Below are 25,262 nucleotides of genomic sequence, written 5' to 3' on the forward strand. Positions count from 1 at the left end.
TGGCAGGTGGCAGCCGTTACTATCAGCTCTTCTTGAATTGGACACATGCAGACAAACACACACGCACACACATATGCTTGTCTGATATTGGCTGTAGTCATAGCCCACACAAAGTAATCTGGTAGTGTAATTTAATGGTTGGCGGTGTGTTTTGTTGAGCTCAGTCAACACGTTGAATTTAATTTCCTTTCTGTGTCCTTCAGCTAGTGCCCCCGTCCCCCTTTTTCCCACCCTAAAGTAATGTTTCCTATTGTGTGCAGTCAGTGTTTTCACACCCATTTCCCTCCACATGTACTGTATGTATATATATATATATGCGTCTCTGTGTGTTTGTCTTTGCTCCTACTGCCTTGTGTTTGTCTGTATGTCTGTTTGTCTCCCCATCTGTCCCGATGTATTGCTCTTCTTGTCTGTCTGTCACTCTCTCTCCCTCTCTATCCCTTTCTGTCAAAACCCCACAAACACTTCTCCCTCCCAAGCCTGCCTTTTTACCCGGATTTCTCCCCACTGCCGAGAAAGTGAGTGACAGTACTATATGCACAGTATGGAAACGACTGATGTGGATTTTAAGCACATACGTCACAAGTAAAGGGGAAGGGAGAGAGGGAGGGGAGAGGAGAGCAAACGATGAACAGAGACAAGGAGAAAGCAGAGAGAGAGAGAGAGAGAGTACAGAAGGATATATTGACTCAAAGCTGGTCTGCATGCTCCACAGAGTGTGAGAGACAGAGGATGTGAGAGCAGGCAAGATGGAGTGCTGGCACAGATGAAGACTGTCCCTGGGTATGTTTTTTTGAGGGTGGCTATAATTGTGAATGTGTGTACGAGTGTCTGGAAGTCTGTGTGTGTGTGAGCACATGTGCTCGCATGTGCGCGTCTCAGTATGTAGAAGGACGCGAGCGAATGAGTTTGCAAGCAACATGCTGCAAGTGAACATTTGAACGCGGGTTCCCAAGCAGCGAATTTAGGTGCTGTTACGTAAGAGCGGCGTGAGTGACTGAATGAGTGTAGTTGTTGAGGACGGGGACAGGCGGTTTGGGGTCTTTATGTGTGTTGAGGGTGTGAATAAATGTGTGTAATGAAGTATGGTCAGGAATGCGGGATGCTCTTACAGATGCAAGTTCAAAAGCGAGTTAAGGTGTTGACACAGAGGTGCGTTAAAATTCAGCCTCACATGCACGTGAATGTTTGTGCGTGGAGCTTCACCGTAGACTGGAGAGGAGCTACACCAATGCTGATGAAAACAAGGCATTGTTAGTCTGTTTTTGTTTTTCCCCCCGTTGCTGATTTTTGCTCGAGCTCTGACTCATGTAGATGGAGAAATTAAGCTCACTGTGAAAAAAGATGACATCGAACGACATTCCCGCAAAGTCTCATTAAAGCTCGAGCTCATTTCAAAGGAGGTGAAACAATCAATCAGTTATTCTGTGTGCAAATTGACAGGACAATAATCAATAACAATTTTCAAGACTGATTAAGTCATTTGTTATGCAAAAATGGCAACGATTCCGAATTTTTCCATGATTTTCTGTTTTTCGTGAACTATCTTTGAGTTGTAGACCCTTGGTCAGCCCACAGTCAAAAAAACCCAAAAAAGCCTGAAATGCTGACTTTAACTAATTTAATTACATGCAATTTTTTCATCTAATTTTCTTACAAAATTTTACATTTAATGGAATCTGGTCAAGTGAATGTTGCTTGAGTACAGTCTCAGTTTATACCAATTACATTTTCCTTATTAATTAATTATTTGCATGAATAAACCTTTGATTTTATTTATTTCAGTTGCATTTTACTCAGACTCATTGCCTCACATTTGCTGAGGGTGAAAAACTATTTTTTTAGTGCAACTGTGATAACAATTTGGCCAAAAAGCTGGTAAGAGAATATTTTCAGTCTATTTGTTTTTTCCCTAATGAATCGCCCCCTCTGTGCCAAGAGAAACAAATCTTTCAGGTCTTCATCACACTACATTTGAACATTTAGCCAGTGCAAAACTGATGTGACACAACAAATATATATCGTCCGCTGCCGTCAGCGAATGCTGACTTGTTTGCAACACCATTCGACCGATTTATCATTGCATCTTTCTCTTATCTGACAGATAAGAGAAAGATGCTCTTGAAACATGCGTTAGGTTTTTTTCTGTGCACTTTTAATTAATAGGAAAGTCATCCGCAATGAAAACTGCTTCAGCACTTTCACACGCAACTTTTCAAGTTAAGGAAACGTTTGTGCCTTCAACAAACGAATCAAGTTGAATCAGTCAAACACTAAAGAGCGAAACCCTTTTATTTGGAAAGATGTGTGTGAAACACAAACTGCTCAGATATTAAGGAGCAGATGCCACCAGCTGAATCTAAAAAGCTGTGACATCATGGACATGTGAAACATATAGGAAGGATGACGACTGGCGTGCATCCTCACATGACCTGCTGTTGTGATGTGGCTGTCGACAGTGACTTCGTCATGCTCGTTCATGAAGTGCATCTGTATATTTTTGCACACACTAAGCCAGTTTTTTCTTTAATGGAGTTATTTTTATATTTAGCATTTTAATCTGGGACAGCGACAGTAAACAGTCTGAAGTTGGTTTTTCTTTTTTTGTTGTTGTTGGGTTTTTTTGTTTTTCTTTTTTTACTGTGACCAATAAAATCAAACAGGATCTTGAAATATTAAAGACTCAAGAGCACCGTGGGAGTACATGAGATAGCACATCTTCAGTATTTCTTAATTACTGCCAGGAAAATAGGAAATTAGAGCATTTGGCTTAATGATGATGGAGTCTAGAAACAGTCATTATGCTTCATTTAGGTACAAATATGCTAAGGACTGAGAAAGGCTCCAAGTAGTATTATGTAAATATTGCTCCGGGGAGTTGCAGATGAGAGAGAGAAGAGGGAAAAGAGGGCGGTAAGGGATGGATTTGAGAACCGATACACAAGTGACATCTCTTGTTCATACTCTACAGCATTGCATTTGAATATTCATTCAGAGCACAGACTCGGTGCTGACACAATGTGTGAGTCATGCTTGAAGTGCCAAAGGTTCTGGCAAATTCTATTTTGGCTTTTGACAGGTCAGGATTTCATCAGTGGATTAAAACAGGAACACATTTCAGTTTTTCACAGGATGTTGCAGATGCGTGTCATGACCACCTGTGACTGGATTTTCACCTCCCTGCTCCATATGCAAATAAACACATGGAAATATAGTGTTGATTTTAACCCGTGGGAGGCAGCAACGCGCTCCCTGTGCATAGTCTGCCAGAAAATAAAAGAAGAAGACAAATAAATACTAGCTGGATCCACTTATGTGGAGGGTGTGGGTTGAGTAAGTGGTCCTTCACTCTGGTGCAGGGCACATTTCTCATGGGAAAAGTTTGTCTTCAGTGGCTTTCTGCCACGCAGAGATTGGAAGACACAGTAAACATTTAAATGAAGGTGGGTTTAAACCGCAGGCTTTATTTTTTGCTATATCTACCTATTTTGGTGCCTGTATATAACTGAAGAAGTGAAAATAATGAAAGATATATTAAAAAAAATTTTTAAAAAGCTTTGAGAGACAAAGCATTTCTGGCAGAAAGGTAAACTTTCTCCTTACATAGTGCTAACAGAAACAGCCCAGACCAGCTCCGAATGTGGTCTGAATGATCTCAGAGATCTGAGAGTTCTTGCATCTCAGTGCAGCCTGAATGCATCTCAGGGGACTCAGACCTTTGCTTGAAGGTGCCCACTAGTGATGGGTTCACCCATCCTTCCATGTGAATACGAGACCAGTGTGCTCTTTGAAAACCGCTGACCCCCTGCAAAGTGGAGTGTGACAGAGTCAGAGGAGGCTGACGGTGTTTTCGTGTAATTATCTTTGTCTTTCTCACCTTTTTTTTTTGTCCTTCTCCGCTTCACTTCTCCATTTTTATTCCACAGTCCCGTCTGACAGTCCACATGAGTGTCTCCAAGCCCCCACCGCCACCCTCGACCTCCCACCTGGCCATCCCCCCTTCCTCCGCCTCCACCCCTTCCTCGTCTGCCTCCTCCCCCTCGGCGACGCCCCACTCTATCGCCCCGCCCCCGCCCTCGCCGGTCAAAATCTCTATGCAGGAGCACTTTGCCATTAACGTGTGCCCAGGGCCCATCCTCCCCATCCCACAGATCTCAGACTTCTTCCCGCGTTTCCACGACTACCCCTGCACGCCGCCACCTCCCAGGGAGAAGAAGATCCTGAAAGAGGAGACTTTCAATGGGGAGACGGGCGGAGGGTACAAGGATGGCGAGAGAAGAGGGGAGAATGAGGGTGACAGGGAGGAGCTGATCGACTCTGATGATGATGACAGTGAGTTTTGCGGTGGGGAAAGTTGTGTTCGAAGTTCAAAGTCGGGGGTTTTCATTCATGCGACAATGACTAAGCACCGCAGCATAAAAAAACAACGCTGTTTTATGCAGTTTAGAGTGGAACATTATCTTGTTTTACTTGATTTGAGCTTCTGCTTTTTTCCCCCTTCCCCTTTCAGAAGCACAGCATATGCTTGCAGAGTAATTGTGGAGTGAAGCATTTTGTGTTTGTGTGTTTGTCACTCCCACTTTATGTGACACAGCGGCTCTAATGATTTATTACACCGCGCTGCAATAGCAGGGCTCTGGTTTCTGTTCTTTCCCAAACAGTAATCAAACAAGACAGATCAATTCATATTAGGCAGCATCGTATTTTGAAGAGCCCATCTGCTACAAATATGACTCAGAGCTTTTGAGTGTGTGTTAGACTGAACGTGTCTCTGCTTTTTACTGACAGTAATTGGTGTGTTTTGTGCGTGGTTGTTTTTCTTCTTTTTTATAGCCTACCTGGGAACGCTGGAGTTCAACCTGCTCTTTGATCAAGAAAACAACTGTCTGCATTGTACTATTCACAAGGCAAAGGTACGCGCAATTGTAAAATCTTCTTTATAACTAGGCTGTCTGTCTGCATGTGTGCCGTTGCGTAATCCTCCTTGAAGGCCCAGTGAAAATAATTCTCCTGTAATGCTTTTACGTTTGCAGAAGACGTCAGACTCCTGTCTCTCAACCTTTGTAGGGAAACAAATTTGCCACGTAGCCTCGGCAGCTTGTCAGTTCAAGACTAAATCATCTCACAGCGCGACGTAATGCTGGATAATGTTGCTAGGTTGCTCTCGCAGACACATTTTGGTCATCGTGCAAGGACACGAGCCGTCCGTTGCATGCTGCACGCACTCCCATGATGTCAATTATGCAAATCTCACTGAACAGTTCCCTTGAGGACATTACAAAGGAGGTAGAAAACACTAGCCTAGAGGGAGAAAACCGCCAGAAGAACTACTGAGATGTGACTGCTGTCAAACAGGTCCGTCGTACGTGCTGTCTTTTTCTGACCCTGACAGTTACGTGTGAATAGTTGGAGGGCACCATGACATCACCTTTGACACTATAGTACTTGTGTGTTTGTGTGTCTGTTTGTGTCCACAGGGACTGAAAGCCATGGACTCCAATGGGCTGGCTGATCCATACGTCAAGCTGCATCTTCTCCCTGGGGCTAGCAAGGTCACTGCTTCACCCTTACCTCAACAGCAATTATCGTAACATGCCGCCACGCTGGGATGTCCCAGTTACTAACTGTCGTTGAGCTTGTATGTCACGCAGTAACTGGTAGTAGAAGTAGATCACTTACTGAGGAAACCAAAAAAAAAAAACCCAGATGCAGTTCTATGTGAAATCCCCCCTTGTGGATTCTTCCTTATGAAACATCATGAAGAGGTCAAAAGCCTGAAAAACAAAAATGCAACATGGGAGCAAGCTAATTTGTTGTGTGTGTGTCGCTTCAATCCAACGAGCAGGGAGCGTTTCAGTTGGTTACTGCTTAATGTGGCTCGTCCGGTGCTCCTCTTTATCGAGCGCAAACACGTTCTGGTCCACTGGACTTCTCTTGTCTTGTTTTCAGCTCAAGCAGCAGGGAAGATAAAGCTTGCCACAACAGCAGCAACCCCATAATACAACCTGTTGTCGGCCATTTTGGCTCAAAGTTGACTCCAAATGAGGTTATGAAAGTGCTGCGGGTGGAGACGATGAAGGCGGCACAGCCCGAACAAGGCAAACGTCTGAAGTCTTAAGGTGCCATAACGACGTCTGGGGGATTTTTGTCCTCCAGCCTTCCTCTGTCTGTCTTCTGTCCCATTGTTGTAATTCTCACCTCCCCACTTCGCCAGCCCTATCTCTGTCTCTATCTCACTATCTGCCTGTGACCCTCTTTGACCTTGAAATACCAACAGTGTGCAGAGAGGGAGACAACTGAGAGGAGAGGAAGAAAGGGGGGAGTGGAGGCAGGGAGGGCAGGGGGGAGAGAGGGAAAGACAGATGAGGGGAGGACAGCAGCAGGTGGTTGTCATGGAAACAGGGAGGATTGTTACACGGCTCACGTCAACAGGCAATTGTTGATGGGGGGTATAGGCGGTGGTGGAGGGACGCAGAGACGGCGTCAATGAGTAGTATCCATGAATGACTGTTTGCTAAATACCCACCACATGGGGGTGGGGGGTATCTCTCCTCTGCCCCGGCACGTTTCCTTGCTTCCTTTCCTACTGTCTCACACCCACCGACACACACTCTTTAACCAGCAGACAGCTAAGCGCGCCTTCCCTCGCTGTCGAGTGCACAACAAGAACACATGCTTACCGTGACCTTGTACATGTGCTGACACATGCTAAGGATTTAGTCATAACCACACAGAGATGCTCCCACTTTCCCTCTCTTACACACACACATAGAGTTGTAGTTCTTAGTGCACGTCTGTGATGGTCACCGTTATCTTCATCTCTCCATTACTAACCGACATGAAAAGAATATTCATTCAGAGCTTTGGGAAGTAGGGACTGAGGAAGAGGGAGTATGAAGTATGTAAAATGATCTATGCAGACAGATGGGGGTGGTGTGGTGGACAGATGGAGTGCTACTGATAAAACATTTAAAAACAAAGCAAAACAAAAAAAGGCAGGAGTACAGAGGGAAAACGGAGGATGGGAGTGACAGAGACGGAAGTGGTGTTTTTTTTAGTTTTTTGTTTGAAGATGGAGCAGAAACCAAACCTGATCCGGGCGCAAACAAGTGATGAGTATTACAAAAATAACTGTTCTGCTGAGTTGTGCTGGCACGCACACGGCAGGCGGTGAAACACCGCTGCAAGTCGTGATGCTGCTTAAGCGTGGCTCGTCTCGCACATTGATGAATCAAACAAATGACACGAATCGAAGACACTTGTTTTCCTCGATCGACCAACTTCTGAAGAGCCGAGTGCGGTCGATAAGCCAGATGTTTCCAGCAGGACACGGAGAATAGAGGAGGAGACAGAGATGAGGCAAGAGGGGAGAAGAGGGAATTTCTGCTCAGGCAGAACAATAGGACGAGGGGACAAAAACAGACAAAGAGAAAGAAGATGGCATGGAGCATTCAGCCTCTGGCCCTGAGGCATTATAGCAAGAAGCTGACAGTGGCAGAGAGGACGAGAGTTAAGGCATCTGACTTCACACACGCCTCAGACACGAGCAGTATCTGTAACATACATACAGTATAATTTTGCATAGCCTGCAGTGGTGAAAGAAGAGCAACAGCACAAAAATACTCCATTAAGCAAAAGACTTGCAGTCAAATTAAAATATGCAAAGTAACTGTTGTTTATTAATGTATTTTTTCAACAGAGGGAGAAAATACACAAAAACACACATCTGCACTTTACTAACCCGTCAGTTCGTTCTGCCAGTGTCTCATCATGGTCCTACTTGTTTGTAGAAATTGAAGACGTTTTATGGGATGCAATCCAAATACAGCATATATGCATATATATACAAGTATATAAGCATCCTGATTAAACCTGAGATAAAAATCAAACAAGCTTAGAACTCCCGGAAGACAAGCGAGGCAGCACGTAGATGCAAACTTTATTTATGGTTGCTGAAGCCATTAGGAGCTCGGGAGCATTTCCTCTTCTGGAAAGGTTTAATTTTTCATGATGATTGTGTTGCACGGTTTAATTGGCTGCTGTGTCGTGTTGCGTTTGAGACGCGGTGTTTGTTTTGGCGGTCTGGCTGGTGCTAATGCACTCTCTAATCATGTTGAGAAGGAAGCAGACGGACAGGTGAGGTGAAGGTAGCCGTGCGTGCTTTCACCTCTTTTTCTTTTTTTAATAGCCCAGGCAGCAGATGTCTGTGATGTCCAAAGGGACAGTGAAAAATGATGCGTCCCCACTCTTTCACTTTCTTTTTTCTTGATCTATTGTCTCTCTTATTTTTTTCTTGTATTATGTGAATCTGAGCTATTGAATTTGCTCTCCTGCCCTTTGAACATTCCTGACTCTTCTGTTTGTTCTTTAGGTCTTCGCCTTTCTGTGACTCTCTTTTCATCTGTCTCGCTTTTCCTCTGCAGGCAAACAAACTACGCACAAAAACCCTGAAAAACACACTGAATCCTGTGTGGAACGAAACGCTGGTGTATCACGGCATCACTGCAGCAGACATGACCACCAAAACGCTCAGGTAGGCACTCAGCTTTGGATTTCAGTCCTGCTGTTACACCCCCGCCCTCCCTGAGAGCCAAAATTTATTATGCGAATGATGAAAACCCAAACTTGAAACCCTCCAGTGACTTGCCAACAGCCAGTCTGCTTCCCAGTGGGCTTTTCCAGGTACTGTAATTCATTATTCCAGCCCAGTGACACCAGCCAAATGTTCCACTTGCTACTGCTGCAGTAACTGCCCAGGTGTTGGCTTTGCCAGGAGGCTCCGCCCTCCTTCCTCCCACATCGTCCTGCATGCGGAGTGATTGAGGTCAAACGTAGCCATCTTGGCCCAAAAACTCTGACGCACGCGTGCCCGTCTGTGCGCTGATTCAGAGGCAGAGTTTTTTGTGTGTTTTGTTTGTGAACATGTAATCAGTGTCAGTTTAGTCAGAGGATTCATAATAGGTTTGGATAGCATTGTTTATCCTGTGGAAATGCAGCGGAGAAGCTATGCACGCATTCGTGCATGCACACACAGGGAAGTGCATTTACTCACACGCACATGAGTCCCATCTACTCAGCACACACAGAGGCTGGCAGTCAGGTGTGTTGCTTATCCTCTTGTGTCCATGTCAAGGGCAATCACTGGCAGGAAAGATCATGCATGGCCCTTCCTCTGCATGTAGTCAGAAAACACACATACACACACAAACACTCAAACAACAAATGTCCTTGAGCGTGTACGTTTGAGACAAAAACATTTACTCTCCCGACCCAAAAAAGCCACAAAAAACCCACGCTTGACATGCAAACAACAGCTTGAGGAGAGGCCCCTCAAACTAGAGGAAACCCACCTGACCTTTGTTCAAGGACATAGCTCACAGCCACAGACCAGCAGGGGGGCTCTGGAGTGTGACCAGTGCCAAGCAAGAGATGATGATGATGATGAGAGAGAGAGAGAGAGAGAGAGAGAAGTGGCTGCCAAGATCAACAAAAAGAGCAGGGGGGAAAGCGCGAATGATGTCGAGTGACAGATGAGGGTGCGTGGAAGAGGAAACTAGGGAGGCCAAGACTGACAAAGACGAGAGAAAAGAGGGACGCAGAGAATCCAAGAGGTCAACTGGCAGTGTGAGAGAGTAGCTGGAGTAGAGTGTAAGATGGATGAAATGATGAATGAAGACAAAAAAACGAGTAGAGAGCTGGGGAGGAGTTTTCTCAAAAGGGGTGGCCAAAGAAACGAAAGAACGAGGACAGTAATATATATGAGACAGTAAATGAGACACTGTCTGAAAGTAAGGAGAACGGAGGAGAAGGGGAGGCTTAAAATTGGATCAGTGTCTCTCTGGATGAGTTCAGGCACTAGCACAATACCTCAGACAATAAACAGACTTTGTTCTCATTACTCCCTAGAAAGGGGCAAGAAGTCAGAGAATGGGAAAGCAGATAGGGATCCCCAGAGAGATGTTTACTCGCTGGGGTTGTGCCCTGCTGCATCTGCTCTGCTGGGGATGCTGTAGTATTTGATCCCTGTGCTCTGTGCACTGCTGAGAGGGAGGGACTCTGCCCAGACTCGGCATTCTCGTAGACTCGCCCGAAGGCCTGGAGAGTGCAAAGTGCACTGTCAAACTGGGCCGTCCTGTCACATCCAATAGGTCCTGTGTTTAAGTGATGTGTTTTTATGTAAGCGCAAGGATTACGTCCACGCAGTCCTAAACCTGCAGTAACTGAGTTTGTCTGCGGATTTGGTGTCGAGCGGGTAATGTACAGCGAGTGACTCTTTGAAAACAGCTGCGGCCAAAAGGAGGCGCCGTGAGGGTGGTGAGAGTGAACCACTCGAGTAAAGTCGCATAGCTGTGTTACAAACTGATACGTGATACAAAGTTGTGTTGTTTGGCATGTTTGTTCTGCACAAACTAGTCTTCATATTGATTCAGTAGATTGTCATAAGGCTATAGTCCCTTATATTTAAGTGTGTTAACATGGTGTAGCCCATGATTGTTATGTAACAGTCGTTGGTCCACTCCTTAAGCAGCTGTTTGCCATTGTGCTCTCATGTCTAGCAGCTATAGAGAGACCTGATTTACACTGGCTGGCCAACAAAAGTCACACACCCTAATATTTCATTGGACCGCCTTCATATTTGATGACAGCGAGCATCCACTCTGGCATCATTTCCATAAGCTTATGCAGTGTCACAACATTTATTTCCATTCAGAGCTGCTGCGTAAGGTCTTCTCCTAAAGCATATCCCTAAGATTCTCACAGGGGTTAAGGTCTGGGCTCTGTGGGGGCCAAATGTGTGAAAAAGGATGAAAACTGGCATTGTCATACTGAAATATACCCGTGCTGTGAGTGAAGAAAAAATCTGGTCACCTCAGTTTTTGGGCACACAGTGTCGCAGTATGTAGACCTCTGATCTAATGGGAAGCTCTTACTTATTTCTTTATATAAACTCAGCTGTTTTTTGTTTCCAGCTTGCAGTGACAGAGTAATTTGTTTCTGTTTTTTTATAGTGCTGAAGTAAGAGAAGGAGCTGTCTTTTTCCTCCTCATTTATCCTCACAAAAAAGTGTTTCACTGTTACGTTGAGTGAGCCGAGGCACAGTGATGTCACAGGAGCACAGTGGCTCTGAAGGAGGTTTAGCTGATAGCTGCGTTTGCTCTGAAATTGGAAGTATTGTGTTAATGACAGTGCTTCAGGTGATTTACCTGATGAGGAGCTTTCGACTCATTCATGAATAAGCAGATCTGGAGCAAAAAACATTAGGAGTTTGTATCAGACAGAAGGAGCTCTGGATTGTGTAGCTGTCAAACTGGGTTGCATCAGCATTCTGGCACTCGGGACAGATGAAGCAGTGACATTTAGTTACTTGATTCTGTAGTTTTCCATGCCAAATATCTACTTAGGAAGCCAAAATCCCAGAAAGGCTCACGCTCTTGGAGGATGCTGGCTCACAGATGCTGTGGGCACAGCTGGAGAAAAGGAAAAAGGGGGTATCAGGATTTCCCAAAGTTAATGCTCTAGTCTTCAGCAGTGATTGAAGAAAATCAAACTTGATGTTCACTCTGAACCAACAAGTCTTTTTCTGTTTGATGGCTGTAGTAAGCAAATGCTTCGAGAAGCTGGTCAGGGACTTCATCTGCTCTGCACTACCCGACTCACTGGACCCTCTACAGTTTGCATACCGCCACAACAGGTCCACTGATGATGCCATAGCCCTGACACTACACACTGCCCTGTCACACCTGGAGAAGAGAGACACGTATGTGAGAATGCTGTTTGTAGATTACAGCTCAGCATTCAATACCATCGTTCCCTCGAAACTGGACAGGAAACTGCAGGATCTAGGACTGAGCAGCTCCCTCTGCAGCTGGATCCTTAGCTTCCTGTCTGACAGACGCCAGGTGGTCAGACTGGGCAGCATCACCTCATCCCCCATCACACTGAACACTGGTGCTCCACAGGGGTGTGTACTGAGCCCTCTCCTGTACTCACTCTACACCTACGACTGCACAGCCACTAACAGCTCCAACATCATTGTGAAGTTTGCGGACGACACTACAGTGGTGGGTCTTATCACCAACGGTGATGAGACGGCTTACAGGGAGGAGGTCAGCGCCCTGACCCACTGGTGTCAAGACAACCATCTCACCCTCAACGTCGCAAAGACAAAGGAGTTGATAGTGGACTTCCGGAGGTGCAGAGAAGTACACACCCCCATCACCATCAACGGCGCTGCTGTGGAGAGAGTGAGCAGCTTCCGGTTCCTTGGTGTACATCTGGCTGAGGATCTTACGTGGTCAGTACACACAAACAAAACAGTGAAGAAGGCGCAGCAGCGCCTCTTCTTTCTCAGGAGACTGAAAAGATTCGGCATGAGCCCCCGCATCCTCAGGACCTTCTATCACTGTGCCATTGAGAGCATCCTCACTGGATGCATCACCACCTGGTATGGCAACAGCACCGCCTACAACTGCAAAGCTCTCCAGCGAGTAGTGCGGTGCTCTGAACGGATAATTGGAGGTGAGCTTCCCTCCCTCCAAGACATCTACAGGAAGCGGTGCCTGAGGAAAGCGGGGAGGATCATCAAGGACTCCAGTCACCCCAGCCATAAACTGTTCAGACTGCTTCCATCAGGAAGGAGGTTCTGCAGCATCCGGTCCCGAACCAGCAGACTGAGAGACAGCTTTTTCCATCAGGCCATCAGACTGCTGAACACGTCATAGACACCTCAGCTTCACTACTGGAACTTCAACATTATGCACTCCACACTGTATATAAATGCCACTTGTTTTGCACATATTCAACTCTGTATATTTTATATATTTTATTATTATTATTATTATTATTATTATTATTATTATTTTTACTTTTTTACTATTTAATTTGTAAAAATGTGTATACACACACACACACACACACACACACACACACACACACACACACACACACACACACACACACACACATGTAGGAAAATATTTAGTATACACATCCAGAAATGCATACACTATTATATATTGTACATATATTTATTAGTTTCAGGTTGGCCATTCTTGTATTTTGCTCGTTTGTGTTGTTGTGTTTGCACATCTCTGTTGCTTGTGGGGCTCGCACACAAGAATTTCACTCGCATGTGCTGTGCCAGTGTGCCTGCACATGTGATGTGACAATAAAAGTGATTTGATTTGATTTTGATTTGATAGTGTCTCGCCACTTCACACATATTTTACTTTTACTTTTTTGTTGTTAGTGATTGGCCAAAAGCTTGTAGGTGTGCATTACTGCCACTTTTTTGGTAGTGGCAGCATGTTATTTACCACCAGGTGCTCATAAAAACAAATAAATAGATAAATAAGTACTTTTGGCTGCTGTCATATTCACGCAGGGCTCCACAGCAGGCAGCTCTGCATGTTGAGATTTTTATGCCGGATGCCCTTCCTGATGCAACCCCAAAGGGATTTGTGTCTCCTCCCAGGATATAGCCTGGGATTTTTGCTTGTTAGGTGAATGTGTCAGTGAAACAGATGCAAAACCTGTTTTTGTTTGTTTGTTTGCTGGGTTTTTTCTTTTTACATTTAATTACTCCTCTCAGTCTTTTCTTGCCCAGAAACAGTTGAAAATAACTGAGGATGGCACATTTGCCCATCATCACACTGCCTCAAAAACAGTGAGGTGGTGTGCACTTTGTGCAAAAACAACCACATTGCAGTAACCATGAGGACGTTGCTCTGGCAGAAGTTAAAGCGGATTGTGAACAAATTACGACATAATCAGCATGAAATATTCATGAATTCTCACACATATTAATGCCAGGCCTCTAGAGACGTATGATATATACGTGTATAATAGTCGTGCATTTATGGGGTTGGAAATGATTAGCTATAAAACACCAATGGGATAACCTCTGTGACAAATTCATCAGGGTTTCCATGATTGCTTTTTGCTGCTTTGTCATTTTTTTTATCTGACTCTGTTGCAAAAGGAAATTTGCTGTGAATCCCTCTTAGTCAGAATCTAGTGCAGGAATGGATAGCTTAACCACTAAAAGCTACTGCATAAAGCCATAGTTAGTAGATGTGAATGCATTACATGGCCACTGCAGAAAAACCCTGTACACGTACCAAATATGGGCTTTGATTTCATGGAAATTTTAAGCACCGCGTCTTCTGATGGTGCTAAAGTGGGAGTGAGAGTCCATCCTCCTGTGCTGCTCTTTGTAGAACAGGACATAAAAAAAGAGTTCTTCAGTGAGTGGGTTTATGCATTTATTTCTTTTTTTCATCTTTCATTCAATAATTTGCGCTAAGTGTGATTATATAAAACCATTATGCTAAGGCAAAATACAAAAAGGGAACGGCTAAATTAAAGACAGTTCTGAAAAAGCCCTCAAAGTTGTTTCAGCGTTATTGTTTTTTTCTTTACATCCTTTATGCAACGCCTCAATGCTTCAGTGTGCAGACTGTATCTCTAAGGGCTGCTGGAGGTCCATTCTGTTATTAACAATGAACTAGCTGAGTAAACTAATAACTAACGTCCTCAATCCAGACTTTACGGTTGGCCTCATACCAGCTAATCCTTTAATTGGTGCGGCGGGCTGCCGGAGGTGCTTTCGTCTTGAGTGAAAAGTCCACTGCAGTAAAACAGACTGGAAAAACCTCCAACCTTGCCACTTATTTATACAGGTTATGACTCGCAAAAATTGTCAGGAAGGGTAAGACATTTGAGATCATTTTTGCACAGCTTCAGCTATAGATATATCTGCTTCCTTTTGAATTCTCAGGATGAGACAGACTCAGCCTGTTTTATCACTGCGGGGCCACGTGATTGTGGGATTAGGCCCAAAATTTCTCCATCAGTTGCCGCAGTGTGAATCTGCCTTTAGGCGGTATTTTTAATAATTTAGAGAGCAGTGAGAGTGATAATGTGATACCACGATCCAGCCCCTTATTTCAATGACACCACTCTTGTGTGCATTTTAATGCACACAAAAAATAAATAAATGCGATGAGTCAAACATGAATGCATACCTTGGGGACAATCTTTCAAAAGTCCTTCTGACATTTACAACTGAAACGTCTGTCAGGCTCTGAATGATCAGCAGAGAAATTGATCATGTGGAGGTGTGATGAGAGCCGGGTATCACGAGATGTGGTGTGTTTGTGCGCGTGCGTGCGTGTTAAAGGAGTACAAACATGATTTCAGTGCCAGCTCGAGTCTGTCTCCTTTCACTTTCTTTCCTCTCTCTCTCTCCATGCCTCTGCCTCATAATAGACTTCCACCGTCCTCGGATGTGGGCAGATAGGAATAAATCTGTGGCTTGATTTGGTATTAGATGGAGGCTGAAATTGCCATAACAGGTGGCTTAGATGAGATTCAGTCAGGTACAAATATGATCAAGGAGTAAAAAAAATATATATGTTGGCTGGGTGTTAGATGTTGGGTGGTGATGATATTGTTGTTGGAGTTGACTCAGCTTTATAAATTGGCTTTAAACTGAACTATCAACAGCCATGAAAGTTTACACAGACAACGCCTCGTGAATGCTGTGCTTCAATTGTTGTTTAAAACTAAATACTGGTAAAGATTAATGTCTGTAATAGAAGAGAGCTGTAATAACTCTTGCTTTTGTGACTTCATTATGAGATCAAACTTGTCATTTTAGAGTTTGCCTGCCTCAAATACGATCTGGACTGTTTTTGGGTTCATTTTAATCGGCTGGTTTTTATCACACAGAGACCTGACAACCCTGATAAGGAAATTGTGTTTTTTATGCCACTTAATACTGACCTATGAATCATTCAAGCATTAAAAGTCACCTAACTCGATCTTGTATCTTTAAACACACTAACTAGATGTCACAAAAACACATCAGTAATTTGTAGAATTACAAGAAATGTGAACGATTACACAGTTCGACGGGCAGAAAATAGTATTTATGTAGCAAAACTGTGATTTCCAAAAAGACATTAGCTGAAAACCTGGCATATCTCCGCACTGTGTGCAGTGTGTCGTCAGAAAATCTGTAGAAAATGAAAGACAAAAGAAGAAGTGGCAGCCATAAAAACCACAGCAGATGAACACGATCTGAAAGGCACACCCTTAAGAAATTGGAAAACCTGCAGCAAAGACCTAAGACAGGATCTGAAAGATACATCTGGCCTTTCAGTTTGCTGAAGCCTCATTAGAAACTATCTCAGTGAAGGGCTGGCTTTTAAGAAGCCATTCTTAATGAAGGGAAACAGAAAGAAAAGGCTGAGGTATGCCAAATCACACAAGAACAGGACTGAAAATGAGTGGTAACAGGTCCGATGGAGTGATGAATCCCAATTTAAAAATTTTAGTTCAGATTATCTTCAATATCAGGAGAAGGGTGAGTGTGTACAGCCATCTGTGGACACAGCGGAGCTACATTTCAGCCAGTGGTGTTGGGGATCTTGTCTAAACTAATGGAATTATGAATGCAGAAAAATGCAGTTTGAACCACTATTAAATACCATCTCATCACCAACAGCTTCATTTTTCAGCATGAAAGTGATCCCGCATACTGCCGCTGTGTAATACCTGGACAGAAAGAATCACAGTAGAACACTATCAGTCATGGATTGGCCTCCCCAGAGCCGGGACCTCAACATTATTGATGCATTGTGGGATCGTCTGGACAGACGACACTATCATAGGAAACACTACTTAACCAAATTACACAAAAGCTTGTCTGAGGGAGGTCAGGCCCTGTTGAATAAAGGTTGTTATACCAAAAATAGATTTTCAAGTATTGTAAATCTTTTTTGCCTTATATACCATATTTCCATGAATGTTTGCACGTTTCAATAAATCACTGCACCTATTTCCCCTTTTCTTACCAAAGTATAAAAAAACGAATGGTGCTTCTAGACTTTTTCACAGCACAGTATAAAGCCATTTTAGTGCCAGTCTTCGTAGTTGTTTTTAACACTATGAATGGGAAACCCTAATTTTACTCTCATGTGGTGGATTTTATCAATAATATCAAACCAAACTTGGCACAAGAGGTTGAACAGATTCTACCAGCATCTGCTTGGTTTTATAGGAACTCCTAAACTGGGGAAATGAAAGAAAAATCATCACAGAAGAAGTTTGAGCAGAAATGGTGTCACATTGCCCGCCAACCTTTGTCTCAGTACAGACACCCTACATGTATGACAGAGCAAAGGGACATAAATCATCTGACAGCCGTGGTCGTGAGTCAGAGCTGTTCTGAAGCTTCTGCTAGAGATACTCATCCGTTATGACTAAAAGACTGGAACCAGCATGTCAAAAGTCCAAATGTCAGCAGGACAGGGACAGAACAGGAAGAGGGGGAAGGTGTGTGTGAAGAATGTGCGTGTGTGAGAGAGAGAGAGCGAGAGAGGTTTAGAATGAGACAGTGAAGAAAGAGGTGAAGCAGCTACAGTCCCTCTGGGAATATCGGAGCAGAGAGAGTATTGTGGCGGGCGATGGGCTGTGAAGACTCAACTGTAGCTGATGAAAAACTCGCTTTCTATCAAACATAACCATCAGTTTGAATAAGTGCTCTCGGTGGAAGAAATCATTTTACAGAACCAGTTTTGTAGCAGTAGAGACAAAGTTATTGATTTAGTTGTCTCGCTTTAAATTCCGAGTGCATCTAAAGAGAAATAAACTATAGAGGCAGCTATACATTGATTCATATTATACAAATCCATGATTTCTGCAGTGAAACAATGTGTGTGTGAGAGATTAAAGATTTTATTCCAGGAGATCCCTGTAGATTTAATGTGCCAGCACGCATCATTATTTTTCTTTTAGCTCCTGTGGAAAATGCTTTTTTTAAAACATCTTATGCCTCTTACATGGGAGTGGTATGTCTGATGGGCGCAAGACAATGAGAAAAAAACCCAAAACACACAGTGGACTGATCTCGTGTTGCGGATGCACTGTTCAGATGCCATTTGGATATTTTGGTGCATTATTTGCTTGCTTCAAGACTTTGGGGCAGAGCAGCACAGTTGCAAGAGGGATTGAAAACTTGCCACTAATTCGCCTGCACCTCTTGTCTATTGAAGGCTGTGCGTCTGTGACATGGACAGACTAGGACGAAATGAATTCATCGGAGAGGTGAGAGTGGCTCTGAAGAAACTGAAAGAAGGCGAGAGCAAACGCTACAACATGGGCCTGGAGAGAATTGCACAGGTATGTGTACATTACTCTGTGTGCGTGTTTGTGTGGACAAATATGTGATATTTATTATGTATGTGCATGGTCTTCACATAGAAAGAAGGTTTAGGTGATGTGGGTTGCACGAAGGGGTCCGCAAAGGAAATGACAGATGCGCAGTGAGATTTAAAGCGGAGAAAGATGATTGGACTAGAGCTTTGATGTCACAAACAGCTTGACAGCGTGGGAAAGTGGAAGTGACGAGAAGCTTAGATTTAGCCGGCAACACCTGGGAGCAGACAGATGTGAGACAGTCGATCAGCCGTCTCGAACTTACGCATAAGCTTCATTAGAAGACTAAGAATCTGGAGAAATCTCTGTGAGCAAGGGTGAAGGCTTCAGCACGGGATGACTGTGATCATCGTGACACTGCATTAAAAACAGATTTTGTCATGGAAAACACTGCATGGACTCAGCAACACTTCTGGAAATTTAATGTGTTGTCCAAAAGTGTAGGTTAAAGTTCCATAATGCAAAAAAGAAGACATATGTGAGCAAGACCCAGAAACACTGCTATCTCCGCTAAGCCCGTCAAAATGGACTGAGCCAAAGTGGAAAACTGTTCTGTCAGAGGAAACCAAATGTGAATTTATTTCTGGAAAACATGAGCGTCACGCCTTACAGACTAAAGAGAAGAGGGACCATGCAGGTTGTTATCAGTTCAAAAGCCTCCATCTGCAATACTGTGTCTATGGACATGGCACTTGCACATCTGGTAAAGCACCATCAATGCTGACAGATGCACTTTTTTTCCTTACATGCAATATAACGTCTCAATGATGTGCTTACGAACTGCAATGTGATTACTGAGTTATATTAGAGCATTACAGAAAAATGCAATGTACTATGCACTGTGATCTCTCTTCCTGTCTTTATTATTTCAGAATAAAGAAACTAACAATCAAACACAGGAGCAGGGAGCGCTAGTTGCAGAAGAGGAGGTAATGATATCAACCTCTTTATCATTATCGTTGTTTTTTTTAACTAAAACATGACCCACTGCCTTATTAATCTCCCATGTCTCATGCAATTTATCCTTCCAACAGTCCTAATCCTAATCTGTCATCTACTTCCATAATCTTAGAGGAAGTTTAATTATGTGTTTTTAATCAGTATATATGTTTAAGGCATGACCTTTGATAGAGAAGCTACAGTTTGTAATTTAGACCAGTACCGCTGCCACGACACTGATTTTTTTCCTCCCCTGGTGGTGATTATCTCACGTCTCTCTGTGATTCCAGAGACGAAGGCTAATAGCTTTTGGTCTCTGATTAGACTCGGCTTACGGTTCAACCTGGAGATTAAAAGGAGAAGGCAGCAGTGTCATTTTTTCCAGCCCAGATAAGACCTTTAATTATGAGCTTTAATTCCAAACCTCTCGGCTAACACGCTATATCCTACACGGTGAAAGTATTTCAGGTGTTTTGAGAAACTTTGCTGACCCGGCCGCAGGATTTCCCGCTGTGGTTATTCGCTGAAGAGGGAAATATCAGAGTGGAAACAGGTGCTCTGTCTGACACTGTAGCTTCTTGTGTCCCCAGCGTGGCCGCATCCTGGTGTCACTGTGCTATAACACGGAGAAGGGCTGCTTGCTGGTTGGGATCATACGCTGCGCCCATCTGGCCGCCATGGACTCCAACGGCTACTCTGACCCCTTTGTCAAAACGTAAGTCGTGTTAGATACCCGTGAACAACCTGGGATCCTGCAAATTATGCTCAGGAACAGCTTTTAATTTAAGGATTCATATTTAATTCAGGAAGTGTTTGGGTGTTTTTATGGTACTGCAAAATGAAAGGCATAGATTGGACTGCTAGTGTGCTGTCTTATCAGTGCTGACATTTATCTTATTTAGCTGTAATCACAACACCTTTTAACCATAAACAAGAGAAAGCCACCTGGTGTTTATCTGATTCCATGGTGGTTTTAGTTTAGGGATCTTTAATTGTTGACGCTCTTCAGAGATTAGAATAGACGCCTTGCAGTCGTAAAACAAGGAACACCCAGAGGCTGTATGTAAAAGAAAGATGTGGCCTCCAGGATTGAAAGAGAAGTGCCTCAAATTTACATCCTTGAAGATAGTGATTGAATACAAGTCCATTAGAAAATTACCCTGCACTTCTCTTGATTTATGATCTCAGTAACTACTTTCTTTTGCCAAAACCTCAGTTCAACATTTTCTGAGCTACAGAAACTACTATACATCAGACTTATGCTTTATTGATCTATCCAGGCCAGGCTGCCTTGGTAGATCAATAAAGCGGGCTTCTTTGAATAAATTACATGCTGCAGCAATCAGAATGCATCTTTAATATGATTTTGCTCATTAAGATTCTCAAACAAACATCAAAGTGTATTTACAAGGTTCAGAGTTTTTCACAGGACTCTGTGGCGGTCCTGTGAAAAACTAAGTACACCCCATGATTCAGTAGCTGGTTGAACCTACGTTTAGCAGCATGAACCTGAAGGAACGGATTTCTGTTTGACTTTGTGAGTCTCTAAGAACGCTGCGGAGGAATTTAGGCCCGCTCTTCTTTGCTGCCATTTGTTTATGCACAGCTCACTTAAGCTCTGGCACAGCATTTCAGTCAAGTTTTTTCAGTCAGGGGACTTTTTCTGGGCCATTGCAAAGCCTCTTATTCTCTATTTTTCAGAAATTCTGATGTAGAGTTGCTGCTGTGTTTGGGATCATTATACTGTTTCATGATCAGAATACTTTGGTATGTGGAGGAGTTCTTGGTTTACCCAAGGAGTGCAAGGTACCTCAGCACCTGTGGTTGTAAAACAATCCCAAAATCATCATCATTGGCGTGAGTTGTTTGTGCTGATATGCTGTGTTTGCGTTTCACCAAATGTGGTTTATTATTCTTACCAGACATTTCCGCTTTGATCTCATCTGTGCTAGTGATATTGCACCAGAAGTCTTGTGATTTGTTCAGGGGCAACTTTACAATCCTAAACCTTGCTGCCATGTTCTTTTAAGAAAGAAGAGGCTTTCCCTTCCAGACAAGCCAAACATGTCCAGGTTTTTTCTAATTGTCCTGTCATTAACATTTAACATGCTAGCTGAGGACTGTAGAGTCTGAGATATAGCTTTCAGGTGTTTTTCTAGTTTCTCTGAGCATTGCGAAGACTGACCTTAGAGTGAATGTTTTGGATCTCCACTCCTGGGAGGATTGTGGCTTTGTGTGTACACACACCTGCTTTTATAGAGGTGCTCACATTTTCTGATTATCATATAATCAAGTGCAGTTTATTAGTACCACCAACCTGCTCCTTAGACTTTTAATTCACATTGATTCACTAATTCACTTAGTTTTTGTCTGTTGCACAGAACTGCAAAGAGTTCTGCGAAAACTTTCTTATATGAAACTTTTTGGGGTGCTTGTAGAATCCACAGATTATTTTTAACTGTAAAAAGCTGTTTCATTTCTTTTGTTTCCAGGCTTTTATTACATTAGAGACAGGAATGTGAAGTCAACAAGAGCCTGACTGACATTATACACCGCAGTAAGCAGATCAGCACTCTTTATGAGCTGAGGTGTTTCTGCGACAGTCGCTGAGACACATGGAAGGTCCTGCAGAGTGGAGGTGGATGCATTCTGATCACATTGTACTCTCAGTGAGATCAATTCTTTTCTCAGCCAACGCAGGTCTCTTCAAAGTCTGAAACAGAACTATAGTTGATACTGTACCGGCTTGCCTGTAAGGCACGGTGACAGATAAAACCCACACAGCTAAATCTCCAGCGTGCCTGCTGCACTTAAGCACCAACAGTGCAGAGAGTGAAAGCTCCCACACAGGACAGCAAATCTTGTAACCAACGCCACCTCCAACAGTGGGAGGCTTCAAGGTAGAAGCAGCACAAGGTTGCTAAAAAATAATACTGAAAAGGTTGTAAAGCACCTTTCTGTTTTCTTTAGATGACTCTAACGATGCAATAACGTCATTTATGGTTTAACAATAGGTAATTTCGTTCTTTGAGCCTTCCATTTTTGAACCTGATGATGTTTGTTTATTGCCTAAGGGTGATGGGTACTTTTCTCATTATTTATAATTTATGAATAAATGACACAGGGATGTAAAGAAAACACATCCCCAGTTGAAAAGGCATAAGGTTAAACATACTGTTTCTCTCCCGTTTCAACCAATCTAGTGGCTGAAGCTTGAAAACGCATTCATGTTTTCTCTTCTGAACTAAACTTTTGGAGAACCAGTCAGCTTGTCTGACACACAGGCTTCCTGACACCCAGCTTCCTTGCCAATAACACCCTCCTCTGAGTACATCTGAGGTAAAAATGACATGCATTTGCTGAACTGTAAGTACAGGCTTACAGGAAAGTCTGGATGACGTATTCTACAGTGAGGTGAAGGAGTACTTTTTCAGTGCGTAGTAGTTTGATTTGAATAAGAGGAACACCTACAATCACTGCACTGAAAACTGCTTTTTAAGCTAATGGTGTCAAAGGTTCGTGCAAGTGGACATTTTCTGAGTCATTTTATTAACTGTTGACAACTGAAACAAGAAAGTCGGAAATGCTCATACTAGCAGTTTCTCTGAGGAGTTGTTTCTTTACTTTAAAGCCGGCACGTTGTACAGTATCGGTGTCTCTTCTAATACAATGTTTTAGAGAACAAAGGTAAAATTACATGTGCACCCAGAATGCACAACTGATTCTATCTTATATCCCTGCTTGGCCTTGTGCACACTGGTACATGTTATTTCTCTCAGTTGTGTCTTCCTCCTCTTGTTCTACATTATTGTACCAGCTGCTTCTTTTATGCTGACTCTTGTCGTTTATTATTCGTTTAAGCCTCTGCCCTGATCCAATTCGTATTTCTGGCACTTGGGTCTTTTCAGCTGCCCGTCTGCCAGCATTTCTTTTTGTTCCCTTCTGTGTTCGCGTATCAGGGACTTTGTATCCATCACACAGAGCCGTGTTTACCTCAGTTCAGCGGATGAGCTGTTGAAGGTGTGCAGCTCAAGGCGCTGTTTTTTTTGTCAGTGCACACCGTAGAACCAGCATAATGAACGCCGTGAAGTTTTAGTGAAGTTAACTTTGAACAAATAAGGAGTTAGGAGGTTAAATATGTTGCTGGCACAGGTAAATTACATCCCTTAAGTGTACTGAGCAATTAAATCGATAGGAATTAATTTACATAGTTCACTGATGTCCTGCAGCTGTAAAACCAGACATCCTCTGCAGCTCAAGCATATCTTGATGCCTGTGTGTGTGTGTGTGTGTGTGTGTGTGTGTGTGTGTGTGTGTGTGTGTGTGTGTGTGTGTGTGTGTGTGTGTGTGTGTGTGTGTGTGTGTGTGTGTGTGTGTGTGTGTGTGAGAGAGAGAGAGAAAGAGAGCTGATCAGATACAAACTGTTTATTAACATTAGGTGGATGATTATTTGGCACTCGTGATTTTGATTTTAATTTTAATTTTAATTCTTCTTGTTGCGTTTAATGAAACTGGAAGAAAACCCAAAATTCTTTGAACATATCAATCAGCATGTTCAGGTCTATACAGACACACAGTATGTTTGATATTAAATAAAATATGCAGCAGTCGATTATCCATCCATCCTATTCCGCTTATCTGATTCAGGGTCGCGGTGGGGCTGTTGCCTATCCCAGTCACCACAGGGTGAGAGCCAGGGTAAAGTCCAGCCACAGCTGAAGCATACTGGTATGGTCATGCAGGCCTGAAAACTGCTCAGCAACCATCTGGCAACCACAGGTCTCTCTGTTTCCAGCAGGGAGCTGCACAAAAAGCCTCTTTATTATTTTGGGTGATTGCCAGTCATTTGCCAGTTGGCACAGAAGATGCTGACGTGTCTGTAAATACTTGCTACCTGTGGTAGTAAAATTAGAAAAGGAGTGACGTGAACCAGAAATGGGCAATGTTCACCTTCAAGGTAAAAGTTGCATCATCAACACTTTTTAAAAGGTTCGCCTTTTAACTTGAAGCTGAACTTCATCTTTTTCTATCGCTCAGAGACTAGCAGGTGACATTGGGCAACTGTGACAACCTGCTAGCAACCAAAAGCAATTTCAAGGAGTTTTTTGGTACAGCACAATAGATCTATTTGTGAGCAGTTTCACCCCGTAACTGCCAACATCTTCAAGCAGCAATTTGCCAACTGATCATGGAATACCCATTTTTCTGAAGCAACCTCAGGTTGCCAGGGAGTCACTGATGCTTTAGTAACTGATTTCACAGAAACTACGTGCCGATCGGTTGTGAAATATGCGTTTTTCCTCCGGTGACCAGCAGCTGCCAGGTGGTCTCTGAATAGTCTCGAGGCCTGTGTGACAGAAACTTTAGCCAGAAAAGAAATGTGTCTAAACATTCTCAGTTTTCCTCAATGACTTTCCTTTTTTGGATTTGGAATTCATACTGATGAGACATTTATGTGTGAACGTCTATGCTAACCACTGTTTTATTTCCCTGTATAGGCTACACATTTTTACTATTAAATAATAACATTATAAATAATATGGCATAAAGGTTCAAAAAAGCAACCATTCTTCATTTCTGTGTGCATATATTTATATATGAAAGCCACAGGGAACCAGGCCAAAAGAGAAGAGATGACTGCATAAGGAGTCCAGTCAGTCTCTCTCTCTCTCGTTAAGCTTTTAGAAGCCAATCAAGTGACACAAGGTCAGAATTATCTTAGAACTAATTTGTCTTCCATTTAAAGGACACATTAGCATTTTAAAGACTAAATTATTCGACATCTTTCAAAAGAGCCCTGAGTCTTTTACCCTGATCTTTATGCACAATCTAAAACATGAAAAAGAAAAGTCTGTCGGAAAAAAAAAAGCCATGTAAGGGCAGAAAAAGTGCAAACATGTCAAATCCTTCATGCTGACCAAGCACACCGCCGTGCTTTACAGTTTGGTTATCTCTCTGTTCTTGCACAACGAAGTAAAAAGATCATGAGGCTCCGCTGCAGCAGGCATATATTTAGCTCCTCTCTTCTAATTGTGACTCCTTTTTTTTTTTTGGCACATCTGTGTGTCATAACTTATTTTTGTTCCCTGTTTTTAACGTTG

At 43.1% G+C, this 25,262-nt stretch overlaps 1 protein-coding gene across 1 annotated transcript in view; it reads left to right on the forward strand.

The window, feature by feature from the left end:
* The first annotated feature begins 638 nt into the window (after window positions 1–638).
* The window catches only part of doc2g (double C2-like domains, gamma), a 39,620-nt gene continuing 14,996 nt past the window's right edge, over window positions 639–25,262 (forward strand). Inside the window, exons 1-8 of the mRNA XM_086295725.1 lie at window positions 639–783; window positions 3,927–4,332; window positions 4,834–4,913; window positions 5,478–5,552; window positions 8,424–8,533; window positions 18,060–18,186; window positions 19,095–19,151; window positions 19,752–19,876. Of these exons, the coding sequence (XP_086151851.1) occupies window positions 3,945–4,332; window positions 4,834–4,913; window positions 5,478–5,552; window positions 8,424–8,533; window positions 18,060–18,186; window positions 19,095–19,151; window positions 19,752–19,876 (962 nt within the window). The 5' untranslated portion in view covers window positions 639–783; window positions 3,927–3,944. The remainder of the gene's footprint in view (window positions 784–3,926; window positions 4,333–4,833; window positions 4,914–5,477; window positions 5,553–8,423; window positions 8,534–18,059; window positions 18,187–19,094; window positions 19,152–19,751; window positions 19,877–25,262) is intronic.

The sequence above is a fragment of the Aulonocara sp. 'chitande type north' Nkhata Bay genome, linkage group LG6 (genome assembly GCF_057382095.1).
Source record: "Aulonocara sp. 'chitande type north' Nkhata Bay isolate Kocher_YH1m ecotype deep benthic linkage group LG6, A_spYH_male_GT1.1, whole genome shotgun sequence".
Classification (NCBI taxonomy): Eukaryota; Metazoa; Chordata; class Actinopteri; order Cichliformes; family Cichlidae; genus Aulonocara; species Aulonocara sp. 'chitande type north' Nkhata Bay.